Source organism: Canis aureus, chromosome 19 (genome assembly GCF_053574225.1).
Source record: "Canis aureus isolate CA01 chromosome 19, VMU_Caureus_v.1.0, whole genome shotgun sequence".
Classification (NCBI taxonomy): Eukaryota; Metazoa; Chordata; class Mammalia; order Carnivora; family Canidae; genus Canis; species Canis aureus.
Window position 1 is genome coordinate 48,343,180 of NC_135629.1, and position 12,843 is coordinate 48,356,022.

At 40.9% G+C, this 12,843-nt stretch overlaps 1 protein-coding gene across 1 annotated transcript; it reads left to right on the forward strand.

Moving 5' to 3' along the window:
* The first annotated feature begins 1,461 nt into the window (after nt 1-1,461).
* Nucleotides 1,462-2,452, forward strand: LOC144289324 (olfactory receptor-like protein OLF4). The gene has a single exon (XM_077857480.1). The coding sequence runs from the start codon at nt 1,463-1,465 to the stop codon at nt 2,450-2,452; it is 990 nt and encodes a 329-aa protein (XP_077713606.1). The 5' UTR covers nt 1,462.
* The last annotated feature ends 10,391 nt before the right edge of the window (nt 2,453-12,843 follow it).

Here is a 12,843-nt window from a genome sequence, read left to right on the forward strand (position 1 = left end):
TGTATGTATATGTATACATACAAATCTTCTGTATCCATTTATCTGTATGTATATATATGCAAATCTTTATTCATCTGTATGTGTGTGTATATATATATATATATATATATATACACAAATCTTATTTGTCCATCAATAGATGCATTGTCCATGCATCTATTAATGGACACTTGGGCTGCTTTCATATCTTGCCTATTGTAAACAATGCTGCAATAAACTTGGGGTGCATATATATTTTTGATTAGTGTTTTTGTCTTCTTTGGGAAGCAGAACCGCTTGATCATGTGGTATTTCTATTTTTAATTTTTTGAGGAACCTCCACATTGTTTCCACAGTAGCTGTGCTAGTTTGCATTCCTACCAACAGTGCACAAGGGTTCCATCTTCTCCACATTCTCACCCACACTTGTCATTTCTTGTCTTTTTATACTAGCTAGTCTGACTGGTATGAAGTGATTGCCTTATTCTTCTGGATGTCACATAGATGGGATTTTTTTTCCTTTCAGATTGCTCACTACATATGTATAATGTATATTATTTTTGAGGGATATATATATATATATATATATATATATATATATATATGATTTTTTGAGAGTTAGCTTTGTGTCCAGTTACTTGACTGAATTAATTTAATAGCTTTATTAGTGTTTTTGTGGCATCTTTAGGATTTTTTACATATAAGATCACATCATCTACATACTTAATTGATTTTTTCCTTTCCAGTTTGGATGTCTCTTTCTTTCTTTCTTTCTTTCTTTCTTTCTTTCTTTCTTTCTTTCTTTCTTCCTTCCTTCCTTCCTTCCTTCCTTCCTTCCTTCCTTCCTTCCTTCCTTCCTTCCTTCCTTCCTTCTTTCTTTCTTTCTTTCTTTCTTTCTTTCTTTCTTTCTTTCTTTCTTTCTTTCTTTCTTTCTTTCTTCTTTTCTTTCCTTCTTTCCTTTCCCACCAGAGTTCCAGGAGAGCAGCTTTGCACTACCCTCTCACCTACTATTTTTCTTTCTTTAGTTCCTCTGGCTAGAACTTCCAGTGTTATTTTGCATAGAAATCATGAAAGCGGTCATCCTTGCTTTATTCTAGACCATACAGGAAAAATGTTCACTGTGCCCCATTGAGTATCATGCTTGCTGTGGGTTTTTCATAAAAGGATTTTTTCCAAGATTTTATTTATTTATGAGAGAGAGAGAGGCAGAGACACAGGCAGAGGGAGAAGCAGGCTCCATGCGGGGAGCCTGATATGGGAATTAATCCAGGGACTCCAGGATCACACCCTGAGCCAAAGGCAGACACTCAACCACTGCCACTTCATTCATGCCTGCCACCCAGGCATCCCATCATAAAAGGCTTATTTTGAGATAGTTTCCCTATATTCCTAGTTTTTAGTATTTTTATGGTGTTCTACACAAATATAAACATTAATTTTTTGAGAGAAGAATATAAACAATAATGTACCTGCCAGGTTAGTAATGCATGATTATGATTATGTCATGCTCTTTCTCTCTTATTTTAGTAGTAGCATTGCCTATATGGAACCAAAGAATGATACCCGAATTTCAGAATTTCTTCTTCTGGGATTTTCAGAGGAACCAGAATTGCAACCCTTCTTCTTTGGGTTTTTCCTGTGCATGTACCTGGTCACCATACTTGGGAATCTGCTCATCATCCTGGCTGTCAGCTCTGATTCCCACCTCCACACACCCATGTATTTCTTCCTTGCCAACCTTTCCTTTGTAGAAATCTGTTTCATCTCCACCACTGTCCCCAAGATGCTGATGAATATACACGCAAAGAAAAAAGTCATAACATATAAAAGCTGCATCATGCAGATGTACTTTTTCCTACTTTTTGTAGGTTTGGACAACTTCCTTCTGACTGTGATGGCCTATGACAGATTCATGGCCATCTGTAATCCCCTGCACTACATGGTTATCATGAACCCTGGGCTCTGTGGACTGCTGGTTCTGGTGTCCTGGGTCGTGAGTGTCTTGCATTCCCTGTTACAAACCTTAATGGTGTTGCGGCTGTCCTTCTGTACAGAGGTGGAAATCCCCCACTTTTTCTGTGAACTCAATCAGGTGATCCAACTTGCCTGTTCTGACACCTTTCTCAACAACATGGTGATGTATCTTGCAACTGTGCTTCTGGCTGGTGGTCCCCTGGCTGGGGTCCTTTACTCTTACTCTAAGATCGTTTCCTCCATACGTAAAATACAATCAGCTAAGGGCAAGTATAAAGCATTTTCCACCTGTGCATCTCACCTCTCGGTTGTCTCCTTATTTTACTGTACGGGCCTAGGAGTGTACCTTAGCTCTGCTGCTACCCAGAGCTCCCACTCAAGTGCAGAAGCCTCGGTAATGTACACGGTTGTCACGCCCATGCTGAACCCCTTCATCTACAGCCTGCGGAACAGAGACATAAAGAGGGTTCTAAATGTATTTTTCAGAAGGAAGCCATAAAAGAGTCATTTTTCAAGAAGTATCTGTGATTGCCAGATAATGCCTAACAGCCAGAAATCGTGGTTCTTTAATTGGTTCATGAATTAAGAACCTAATCCCTCTATCTGTAACTTGGCGTTTCACTTTTTCTAAAGTTTAACTCCTTTATTAAACTTTTCTTTTTTGTTTTCTTAATTTCCATATTAGTTCCAACTCTGAATCAGAAACAATTTGGAGATTCCCATTTGTGCCATACAGTGATGGATTGTCCTAGTTTTATGAAATAAACTACATTGCCCACTGAGACCATTCTTATAATTTTATTGTAGAAGAAACTCTAAGAGCACAGTTTTTCACTCTGAGTCTGCCATTCTTTTTATGTTAGTACCTTAAATGCTTTTCCTGATAATATAGTCTTTAACCTACTAGTTTGTTTTGTAGCTAGTCATGGGGCTTTGTGATCCTCATTAGCATCTTGTTCTCTTATCAGCTCAGCATCCACAGTATCCCTCGTACAGAAGAGTAAGGCTAAAATTGCTTATGAAAAACACAAATCAAAAAAAAAGAAAAAGGAAAAAGAAAAACACAAACCAAGTATAATCTACAGAAAGAAAAATTTGCATAAACCAAGTGACTTGACATGGGCTCAGTATCAGGGAAGACCTGAAATAGGATGAAGTAAAAATTTTAACCACACCATATTTCACTGTGGAAAATATATTTTTGATGATGTACATCTACTCATTGAAATGTGGCATATTTGGTGTCCATCTTTAAGGGTTTTATTAATTGAAGTGAAGAATGTAGTAGCAGATTTTATATTATTTAATTGGATTATTTTGCTGTTTCTCTTTGAAAACTTCTAGTGCTGCCTACAAATATTACTCCTTCCATTGCCCTAGACTTAATATCTCCCCTTTTAAAAATGTTGTCATGAATGTTATACTGTATGTGAACAATTTCTGTCACCAATTTCTTTACCTTTCTTGTGATCTTTTGCTGCTGATTTTACTTATTTGCATTTTCTCCCCTACCCTTTTTCTTCGTTCTAACAAATCGTTTGTCAATTTTTTTTTTTTTACATATTTAAGAATTAGTTTATTCTTCTACAGGGAATGGAATTTTTTTTTTATTGGTGTTCAATTTACTAACATACAGAATAACACCCAGTGCCTGTCACCCATTCACTCCCACCCCCCGCCCTCCTCCCCTTCTACCACCCCTAGTTCGTTTCCCAGAGTTAGCAGTCTTTACGTTCTGTCTCCCTTTCTGATATTTCCCACACATTTCTTCTCCCTTCCCTTATTTTCCCTTTCACTATTATTTATATTCCCCAAATGAATGAGAACATATAATGTTTGTCCTTCTCCGACTGACTTACTTCACTCAGCATAATACCCTCCAGTTCCATCCACGTTGAAGCAAATGGTGGGTATTTGTCATTTCTAATAGCTGAGTAATATTCCATTGTATACATAAACCACATCTTCTTTATCCATTCATCTTTCGTTGGACACCGAGGCTCCTTCCACAGTTTGGCTATCGTGGCCATTGCTGCTAGAAACATCGGGGTGCAGGTGTCCCGGCGTTTCATTGCATTTGTATCTTTGGGGTAAATCCCCAACAGTGCAATTGCTGGGTCGTAGGGCAGGTATATTTTTAACTGTTTGAGGAACCTCCACACAGTTTTCCAGAGTGGCTGCACCAGTTCACATTCCCACCAACAGTGTAAGAGGGTTCCCTTTTCTCCGCATCCTCTCCAACATTTGTTGTTTCCTGCCTTGTTAATTTTCCCCATTCTCACTGGTGTGAGGTGGTATCTCATTGTAGTTTTGATTTGTATTTCCCTGATGGCAAGGGATGCAGAGCATTTTCTCATATGCATGTTGGCCATGTCTATGTCTTCCTCTGTGAGATTTCTGTTCATGTCTTTTGCCCATTTCATGATTGGATTGTTTGTTTCTTTGGTGTTGAGTTTAATAGGTTCTTTATAGATCTTGGAAACTAGCCCTTTATCTGATATGTCATTTGCAAATATCTTCTCCCATTCTGTAGGTTGTCTTTGAGTTTTGTTGACTGTATCTTTTGCTGTGCAAAAGCTTCTTATCTTGATGAAGTCCCAATAGTTCATTTTTGCTTTTGTTTCTTTTGCCTTCGTGGATGTATCTTGCAAGAAGTTACTATGGCCGAGTTCAAAAAGGGTGTTGCCTGTGTTCTTCTCTAGGATTTTGATGGAATCTTGTCTCACATTTAGATCTTTCATCCATTTTGAGTTTATCTTTGTGTATGGTGAAAGAGAGTGGTCTAGTTTCATTCTTCTGCATGTGGATGTCCAATTTTCCCAGCACCATTTATTGAAGAGACTGTCTTTCTTCCAATGGATAGTCTTTCCTCCTTTATCGAATATTAGTTGCCCATAAAGTTCAGGGTCCACTTCTGGATTCTCTATTCTGTTCCACTGATCTATGTGTCTGTTTTTGTGCCAGTACCACACTGTCTTGATGACCACAGCTTTGTAGTACAACCTGAAATCTGGCATTATGATGCCCCCAGATATGGTTTTCTTTTTTAAAATTCCCCTGGCTATTCGGGGTCTTTTCTGATTCCACACAAATCTTAAAATAATTTGTTCTAACTCTCTGAAGAAAGTCCATGGTATTTTGATAGGGATTGCATTAAACGTGTATATTGCCCTGGGTAACATTGACATTTTCACAATATTAATTCTGCCAATCCATGAGCATGGAATATTTTTCCATCTCTTTGTGTCTTCCTCAATTTCTTTCAGAAGTGTTCTATAGTTTTGAGGGTATAGATCCTTTACATCTTTGGTGAGGTTTATTCCTAGGTATCTTATGCTTTTGGGTGCAATTGTAAATGGGATTGACTCCTTAATTTCTCTTTCTTCAGTCTCATTGTTAGTGTATAGAAATGCCACTGACTTCTGGGCATTGATTTTGTATCCTGCCACGCTACCGAATTGCTGTATGAGTGCTAGCAATCTTGGGGTGGAGACTTTTGGGTTTTCTATGTAGAGTATCATGTCATCGGCGAAGAGGGAGAGTTTGACTTCTTCTTTGCCAATTTGAATGCCTTTAATGTCTTTTTGTTGTCTGATTGCTGAGGCTAGGACTTCCAGTACTATGTTGAATAGCAGTGGTGAGAGTGGACATCCCTGTCTTGTTCCTGATCTTAGAAGAAAGGCTCCCAGTGCTTCCCCATTGAGAATGAGATTTGCTGTGGGCTTTTCATAGATGGCTTTTAAGATGTCGAGGAATGTTCCCTCTATCCCTACACTCTGAAGAGTTTTGATCAGGAATGGATGCTGTATTTTGTCAAATGCTTTCTCTGCATCCAATGAGAGGATCATATGGTTCTTGTTTTTTCTCTTGCTGATATGATGAATCACATTGATTGTTTTACGGGTGTTGAACCAGCCTTGTGTCCCAGGGATAAATCCTACTTGGTCATGGTGAATAATTTTCTTAATGTACTGTTGGATCCTATTGGCCAGTATCTTGTTGAGAATTTTTGCATCCATGTTCATCAGGGATATTGGTCTGTAATTCTCCTTTTTGGCGGGGTCTTTGTCTGGCTTTGGAATTAAGGTGATGCTGGCTTCATAGAACGAATTTGGAAGTACTCCATCTCTTTCTATCTTTCCAAACAGCTTTAGGAGAATAGGTATGATTTCTTCTTTAAACGTTTGATAAAATTCTCCTGGGAAGCCATCTGGCCCTGGACTCTTGTGTCTTGGGAGGTTTTTGATGACTGCTTCAATTTCCTCCCTGGTTATTGGCCTGTTCAGGTTTTCTATTTCTTCCTGTTCCAGTTTTGGTAGTTTGTGGCTTTCCAGGAATGCGTCCATTTCTTCTAGATTGCCTAATTTATTGGCGTATAGCTGTTCATAATAGGTTTTTAAAATCGTTTGTATTTCCTTGGTGTTGGTAGTGATCTCTCCTTTCTCATTCATGATTTTATTAATTTGAGTCTTCTCTCTCTTCTTTTTAATAAGGCTGGCTAATGGTTTATCTATCTTATTAATTCTTTCAAAGAACCAACTCCTGGTTCTGTTGATCTGTTCCACAGTTCTTCTGGTCTCGATTTCGTTGAGTTCTGCTCGAATCTTTATTAACTCCCTTCTTCTCTTGGGTGTAGGATCTATTTGCTGTTTTTTCTCTAGCTCCTTTATGTGTAAGGTTAGCTTTTGTATTTGAGTTCTTTCCAGTTTTTGAATGGATGCTTGTATTGCGATGTATTTCCCCCTTAGGACTGCTTTTGCTGCATCCCAAAGATTTTGAACGGTTGTATCTTCATTCTCATTAGTTTCCATGAATCTTTTTAATTCTTCCTTAATTTCCTGGTTGACCCTTTTATCTTTTAGCAGGATGGTCCTTAACCTCCATGTGTTTGAGGTCCTTCCAAACTTCTTGTTGTGATTTAGTTCTAATTTCAAGGCATTATGGTCTGAGAATATGCAGGGGACAATCCCAATCTTTTGGTATCGGTTCAGACCCGATTTGTGACCCAATATGTGGTCTATTCTGGAGAAAGTTCCATGTGCGCTTGAGAAGAATGTGTATTCAGTTGAGTTTGGATGTAAAGTTCTGTAGATATCTGTGAAATCCATCTGGTCCAGTGTATCATTTAAAGCTCTCGTTTCTTTGGAGATGTTTTGCTTAGAAGACCTATCGAGTATAGAAAGAGCTAGATTGAAGTCACCAAGTATAAGTGTATTATTATCTAAGTATTTCTTCACTTTGGTTAATAATTGATTTATATATTTGGCAGCTCCCACATTCGGAGCATATATATTGAGGATTGTTAAGTCCTCTTGTTGAATAGATCCTTTAAGTATGATATAGTGTCCCTCTTCATCTCTCACTACAGTCTTTGGGGTAAATTTTAGTTTATCTGATATAAGGATGGCTACCCCTGCTTTCTTTTGAGGACCATTCGAATGGTAAATGGTTCTCCAACCTTTTATTTTCAGGCTGTAGGTGTCCTTCTGTCTAAAATGAGTCTCTTGTAGACAGCAAATAGATGGGTCCTGCTTTTTTATCCAGTCTGAAACCCTGCGCCTTTTGATGGGGTCATTAAGCCCGTTCACATTCAGAGTTACTATTGAGAGATATGAGTTTAGTGTCATCATGATATCTATTCAGTCTTTGTTTTTGTGGACTGTTCCACTGAACTTCTTCTTAAAGGGGAATTTTAAGAGTCCCCCTTAAAATTTCTTGCAGAGCTGGTTTGGAGGTCACATATTCTTTTAGTTGCTGCCTGTCTTGGAAGCTCTTTATCTCTCCTTCCATTTTGAATGAGAGCCTTGCTGGATAAAGTATTCTTGGTTGCATGTTCTTCTCATTTAGGACCCTGAATATATCCTGCCAGCCCTTTCTGGCCTGCCAGGTCTCTGTGGAGAGGTCTGCTGTTACCCTAATACTCCTCCCCATAAAAGTCAGGGATTTCTTGTCTCTTGCTGCTTTAAGGATCTTCTCCTTATCTTTGGAATTTGCAAGCTTCACAATTAAATGTCGAGGTGTTGAACGGTTTTTATTGATTTTAGGGGGGGATCTCTCTATTTCCTGGATCTGAATGCCTGTTTCCTTTCCCAGATTAGGAAAGTTTTCAGCTAGAATTTGTTCAAATACATATTCTGGCCCTCTGTCCCTTTCGGCGCCCTCGGGAACCCCAATTAAACGTAGGTTTTTCTTCCTCAGGCTGTCGTTTATTTCCCTTAATCTATCTTCATGGTCTTTTAATTGTTTGTCTCTTTTTTCCTCAGTTTCCCTCTTTGCTATCAACTTGTCTTCTATGTCACTCACTCGTTCTTCCACCTCGTTAACCCTCGTCGTTAGGACTTCTAGTTTGGATTGCATCTCATTCAATTGATTTTTAATTTCTGCCTGATTAGCTCTAAATTCTGCAGTCTGAAGTCTCTTGAGTCCTTTATACTTTTTTCTAGAGCCACCAGTAGCTGTATAATAGTGCTTCTGAATTGGCTTTCTGACATTGAATTGTAATCCAGATTTTGTAACTCTGTGGGAGAGAGGACTGTTTCTGATTCTTTCTTTTGAGGTGAGGTTTTCCTTCTAGTCATTTTGCTCAGTGCAGAGTGGCCAAAAGCAAGTTGTATTGGGAAAAAGAGAAAAAGAGAGGAGAGAAAGAAGGAAAGAAAAGAGAAAGTGAAAAAAAAAGGGAAGAAAATGAAAAAAAAAAACGAAAAAAAAAAAAAAGAAGAAAAAGAGAAAGAAAAAGAAAGGAGAAAAAAAGGGGGTGGGGAAGGAAACAAATCAAAAAGCAAAACAAAACAAAAACAAAAACAAAAACAAAAACAAACAAACAAAAAAAGAACCACCGGGTAGTATCTTCTGATTCTGTGTACTTTAAGTCCCTTGGCTTCTCCTGGAGGTTGTCAGTCTAGCTGGTGTTCTGGGGGAGGGGCCTGTTGTGCTGATTTTCAGGTGTTAGCAGTTGGGGGAGCTGCTGTGCCCCTGCCTGGTGCAGGGCTCGGTGGGGGTTGTTTACCCCGTGAGGCCGCAGGAGGAACAGCCCCAGGGGCGGGGCAGCTCTGGAAACCTGGATTCAGCTCCGGCAGGAACTCCGTCTGCAGGGCCTGGAGGCTCTGGGGCGGGGCCGCTGATCTGCTCAGCTCGGGGTAGGAGCGTCCTCGCTGTCCTGGGCCCTCCCGGCCTCTGCCTGTCCCGGGGGAGGCGGGATCCTGGGCTGTGTCCCGGCGCCCTGTGCTCCGGAGCCTGCGCTGTTGGATTCGCGCTCCCGGGCCGCGCAACCCCCTCCGCGGAGCCGCCGCCCGAGCCCCTCCGAGCTGCTCCTGGAACCGCGCAGCCCCCTCCGCACGGAGCCTCTTCCTCTGCCCGAGCCCCTCCGAGCTGCTCCTGGAACCGCGCAGCCCCCTCTGCACGGAGCCTCTTCCTCTGCCCGAACCCCCCCCCCCGAGCTGCTCCCGCCCCGCAGCCCCCTCCGCGGAGCCGCCCCGAGCCCCCCCGAGCTGCTCCGGGTCCCGCCGTGCGCGCTGCAGCCCTTGGGGAGCTCGGCGCACTCTCCTTGGCGCGCAGTTGCTGTTACTGTCCCCGGGAGCCCGAGGGCATCCTCGCCCTCCTGGGTCCTGCTCCAACTCCCCGCGAGCCCCTTTCCCCCGGGAAGGTCGGTGCAGCTCCTGCTCCTCCGGGACGGGGCTCTCCTGTCCTGGGGACACTCGCCCCGGCCTCAGCCCGGCTCCTCGCGGGGCCCCTCCCCCTTGGAGGCCTTTGTTTCTTTATTTCTTTTTCCCCGTCTTCCTACCTTGATAGAAGCGCGAACTCTTCTCACTGTCGCATTCCAGCTGGTCTCTCTTTAAATCTCAGGCCGAATTCATAGATTTTCAGGATAATTTGAAGGTTTTCTAGGTAGTTTGGTGGAGACAGGTGATTTGGAGACCCTACTCCTCCGCCATCTTGCCCCTCCCCCCGTTTGTCAATTTTGATCAGCTTTTCAAAAATTCGCTCCTAGCTTTGTTAATCTTTTCTGTGGTTTTTCTGGTCCATATACCATTTATGTTTGCTCTGATATTTGTTATTTTTTCCTCTGCTCCATGGGACTCAGTTTATTCTTCTTTTTGTAGGTCTTTGAATCATAAAGTGAGGTTATTTACTGAAGGTCTCTTGTTTTTCTTAATGTAGGCATTTATTGCTAGAAACTTCCTTCTTTGAGCTGCGTTTGCAACATCCCATAAGTTTTGATAGGCTATGTTTTCTTTTTCATTTGATTGAAGATTTTCAAATTTCTTTTTTGGTTTCTTATTTCATCCACTGGCTGTTCATGATTGGGTGGCTTACTCCCTACATATTTGTGAGTATCTCAGATATCTGTGACCTTACATTCATTGCAGGATTATTTACAATAGCCAAAACATGGATAGAGCTGAGTATCATCTGTCATCATTGACAGATGAATTAATGATGATAGCATATCTATACAGTGTGACTCAGCAATAAGAAAGGAATATCCTTCCTTTGCTAAAATACGTATGGACTCTGAGGGCATTACACTAAGTGAATTAATCAGACAGAGAAAGACAAATAGTGTAGAATCTCACTTATATGTGAAATACAAGAATCTGAACTCATAGAACAGAGAGCAGGTTGATGTTTGCCTGTAGCTGGGGTTTGGGGAAATGAGAAGATGCTGGTGGAAGCCTATAAATCTTCAATTATAAAATGAATGAGTTCTGGGAATGTCATGTACAACATGGTCGTTTTGGTTAACTATATTGTGTTGTATACTGGCATGTTGCTAACAGAGTACAGAGTAAATGTTCTTACAACAAAAAGAAAAGAGAAATATGTGAAGTGATGGATGTATTCACTAATGTATCCTGGTGATCATTTCATTTATATGAAATCACCAAGTTGTATGCTTAAAGTTTTAGAATTTTACATGGCAATTACATGTTAATAAAACTGGAAAAATGAGGGGTGGAGGGATGGGGTAATTGGGTGATGGGCATTAAGGAGGGCATGTAATGTGATGAGCACTGGGTATTATATGCAACTGATGAATTATTGAACTCTGAAACTAATGATGTACTATATCTTGGTTAATTGAATTTAAATAAAAAAAAACTGGAAAAATGAAGAAAAAATATTTCCGTCTTCTCTGTCTTCTATTTGCATTCCAATGCCATCTCCTTCCAGTGGAAGCCTCCCCATAAAAGAAAACCAAACAGTACCAGAATGAAAACCGTTATGAATATATCACTGAGAAAGTGATAGGAATTAACCAGTCAATAGGAAAACATAAGGAAGACGTAAGTATCTACATAAGGATTCCATGAAGATAGCATCAGTGATAAACAGTCCTTAGTCCATCAATTGGTGAGTTAGATACAAGGTCTCCAGTCTCTCTGAGACATCTGGAAAGAAAATCTTTTATTTCTTTGAGCTTTTCTTAGACTAAGAATAGTGATCTACAGGCAAGTGGTGGGGAGCAAATATTTACAGGAAAGCCTGAGCCTCTGGAGTAAATTTCCATAAATAACTGCCCAGTGGATACATAATTCAATCTCACTGTATTCTCAGAGATCATTCCACTGTTGAAAGTTGAAGTGGAAATGAAACCTTTCAAATAGAAATTTACAGTAGTAGTAGACTGTTTGCAGAGATGGCTCCACATCCCCTTCTTTCTAGGTAGCCATGTGTTTGGCAATGTGGGCAGCACCTTCCATCAGGTGGTGGAGACTCTTCCACCACCTTTCATCTGGGCTGGATTAGGATTTTTATTTATTGTGGCCAGCAGGATATGATGGGAGTGACAGTAGTTAATAGAGACTTGGTGCATTTCTGCTGTTCTGCCTTGGAACTCTGCCTCCAGTAGCTGAATTAAGCCAGGTGGGCTTCCAGAGAAAGTGAGGACATGTGGAGCAGAGCCCAGTTGTCCAAGACAAGGCCACCCTGGACTAGCCTCAGCTAGCTAGCCAAGCCCTAATTATATAGAATGCCCTGGAGATATCAGCAGTGCTGGTGCCCCTGCAGTGCCCCCTCCCCTGGCTCTACCTTGCCCCAGTTGACAAATAGCTGACTCAAACTCTTGAGAAGATCAACAGAGATTAGAACAACTCATCACCATATAATTTCACTTGATACTAAAGACATTATACCAAGCCATTTGCTTTCAGGATGGCCTGCTTTGCAGCAACATTCATTATCATTCTGTTATTCAAGTCATTTTGGATACCTGCTAAAAGTGACTTTAAGGGCCCCTGGGTGGCTCAGCAGTTGTGCTTCCAACTCTTGGTTTCAGCTTAGGTCATGATCTGAGGCTCCTGGGATGAAGCCCGACTTTGGGCTTTACACTCAGCTAGGAGTCTGATCAAGATTCTCTGTCCCTTTCTTTCTTCCCTGTCCCCCTTTCTTCTCTCTCTTTCTCTCAAATAAACAAATAAATCTTAAAAAGAGTGGCTCTGGGGTGGTAGAAGGGGAGGAGGGCGGGGGGTGGGAGTGAATGGGTGACGGGCACTGGGTGTTATTCTGTATGTTAGTAAATTGAACACCAATAAAAAAAAAAAAAGAAAAAAAAAACTATCAAGGTTGTTATTTGACAAAAAAAAAAAAAAAAGAGTGGCTCTGATAAGGATCCTTTTCAGTTACATAGAAGGACATGTATTTTTTGTAGAGAATGAATAGTGACCCAGAGTCATGTACATGACTAGGCAGGAATTCATGCTCTCTGTGTTCTGCAGAGACATCTTGATTTTAGCTTAATGAGACTTATTTTTGGCTTTTACCTCCAAGGCTGGAAGAGTGCAATTTTTTTTCAAATATTTTATTTTTTGATTCATGAGAGACGAGAGAGAGGCAGAGACATAGGCAGAGGGAAAAGCAGACTTCCTACAGGGAGCCGGATGTGGGACTCGA

Coding starts and splice junctions, on each gene's coding strand:
- LOC144289324 (XM_077857480.1), top strand. CDS start 1,463: ATGCATGATTATGATTATGTCATGCTCTTTCTCTCTTATTTTAGTAGT.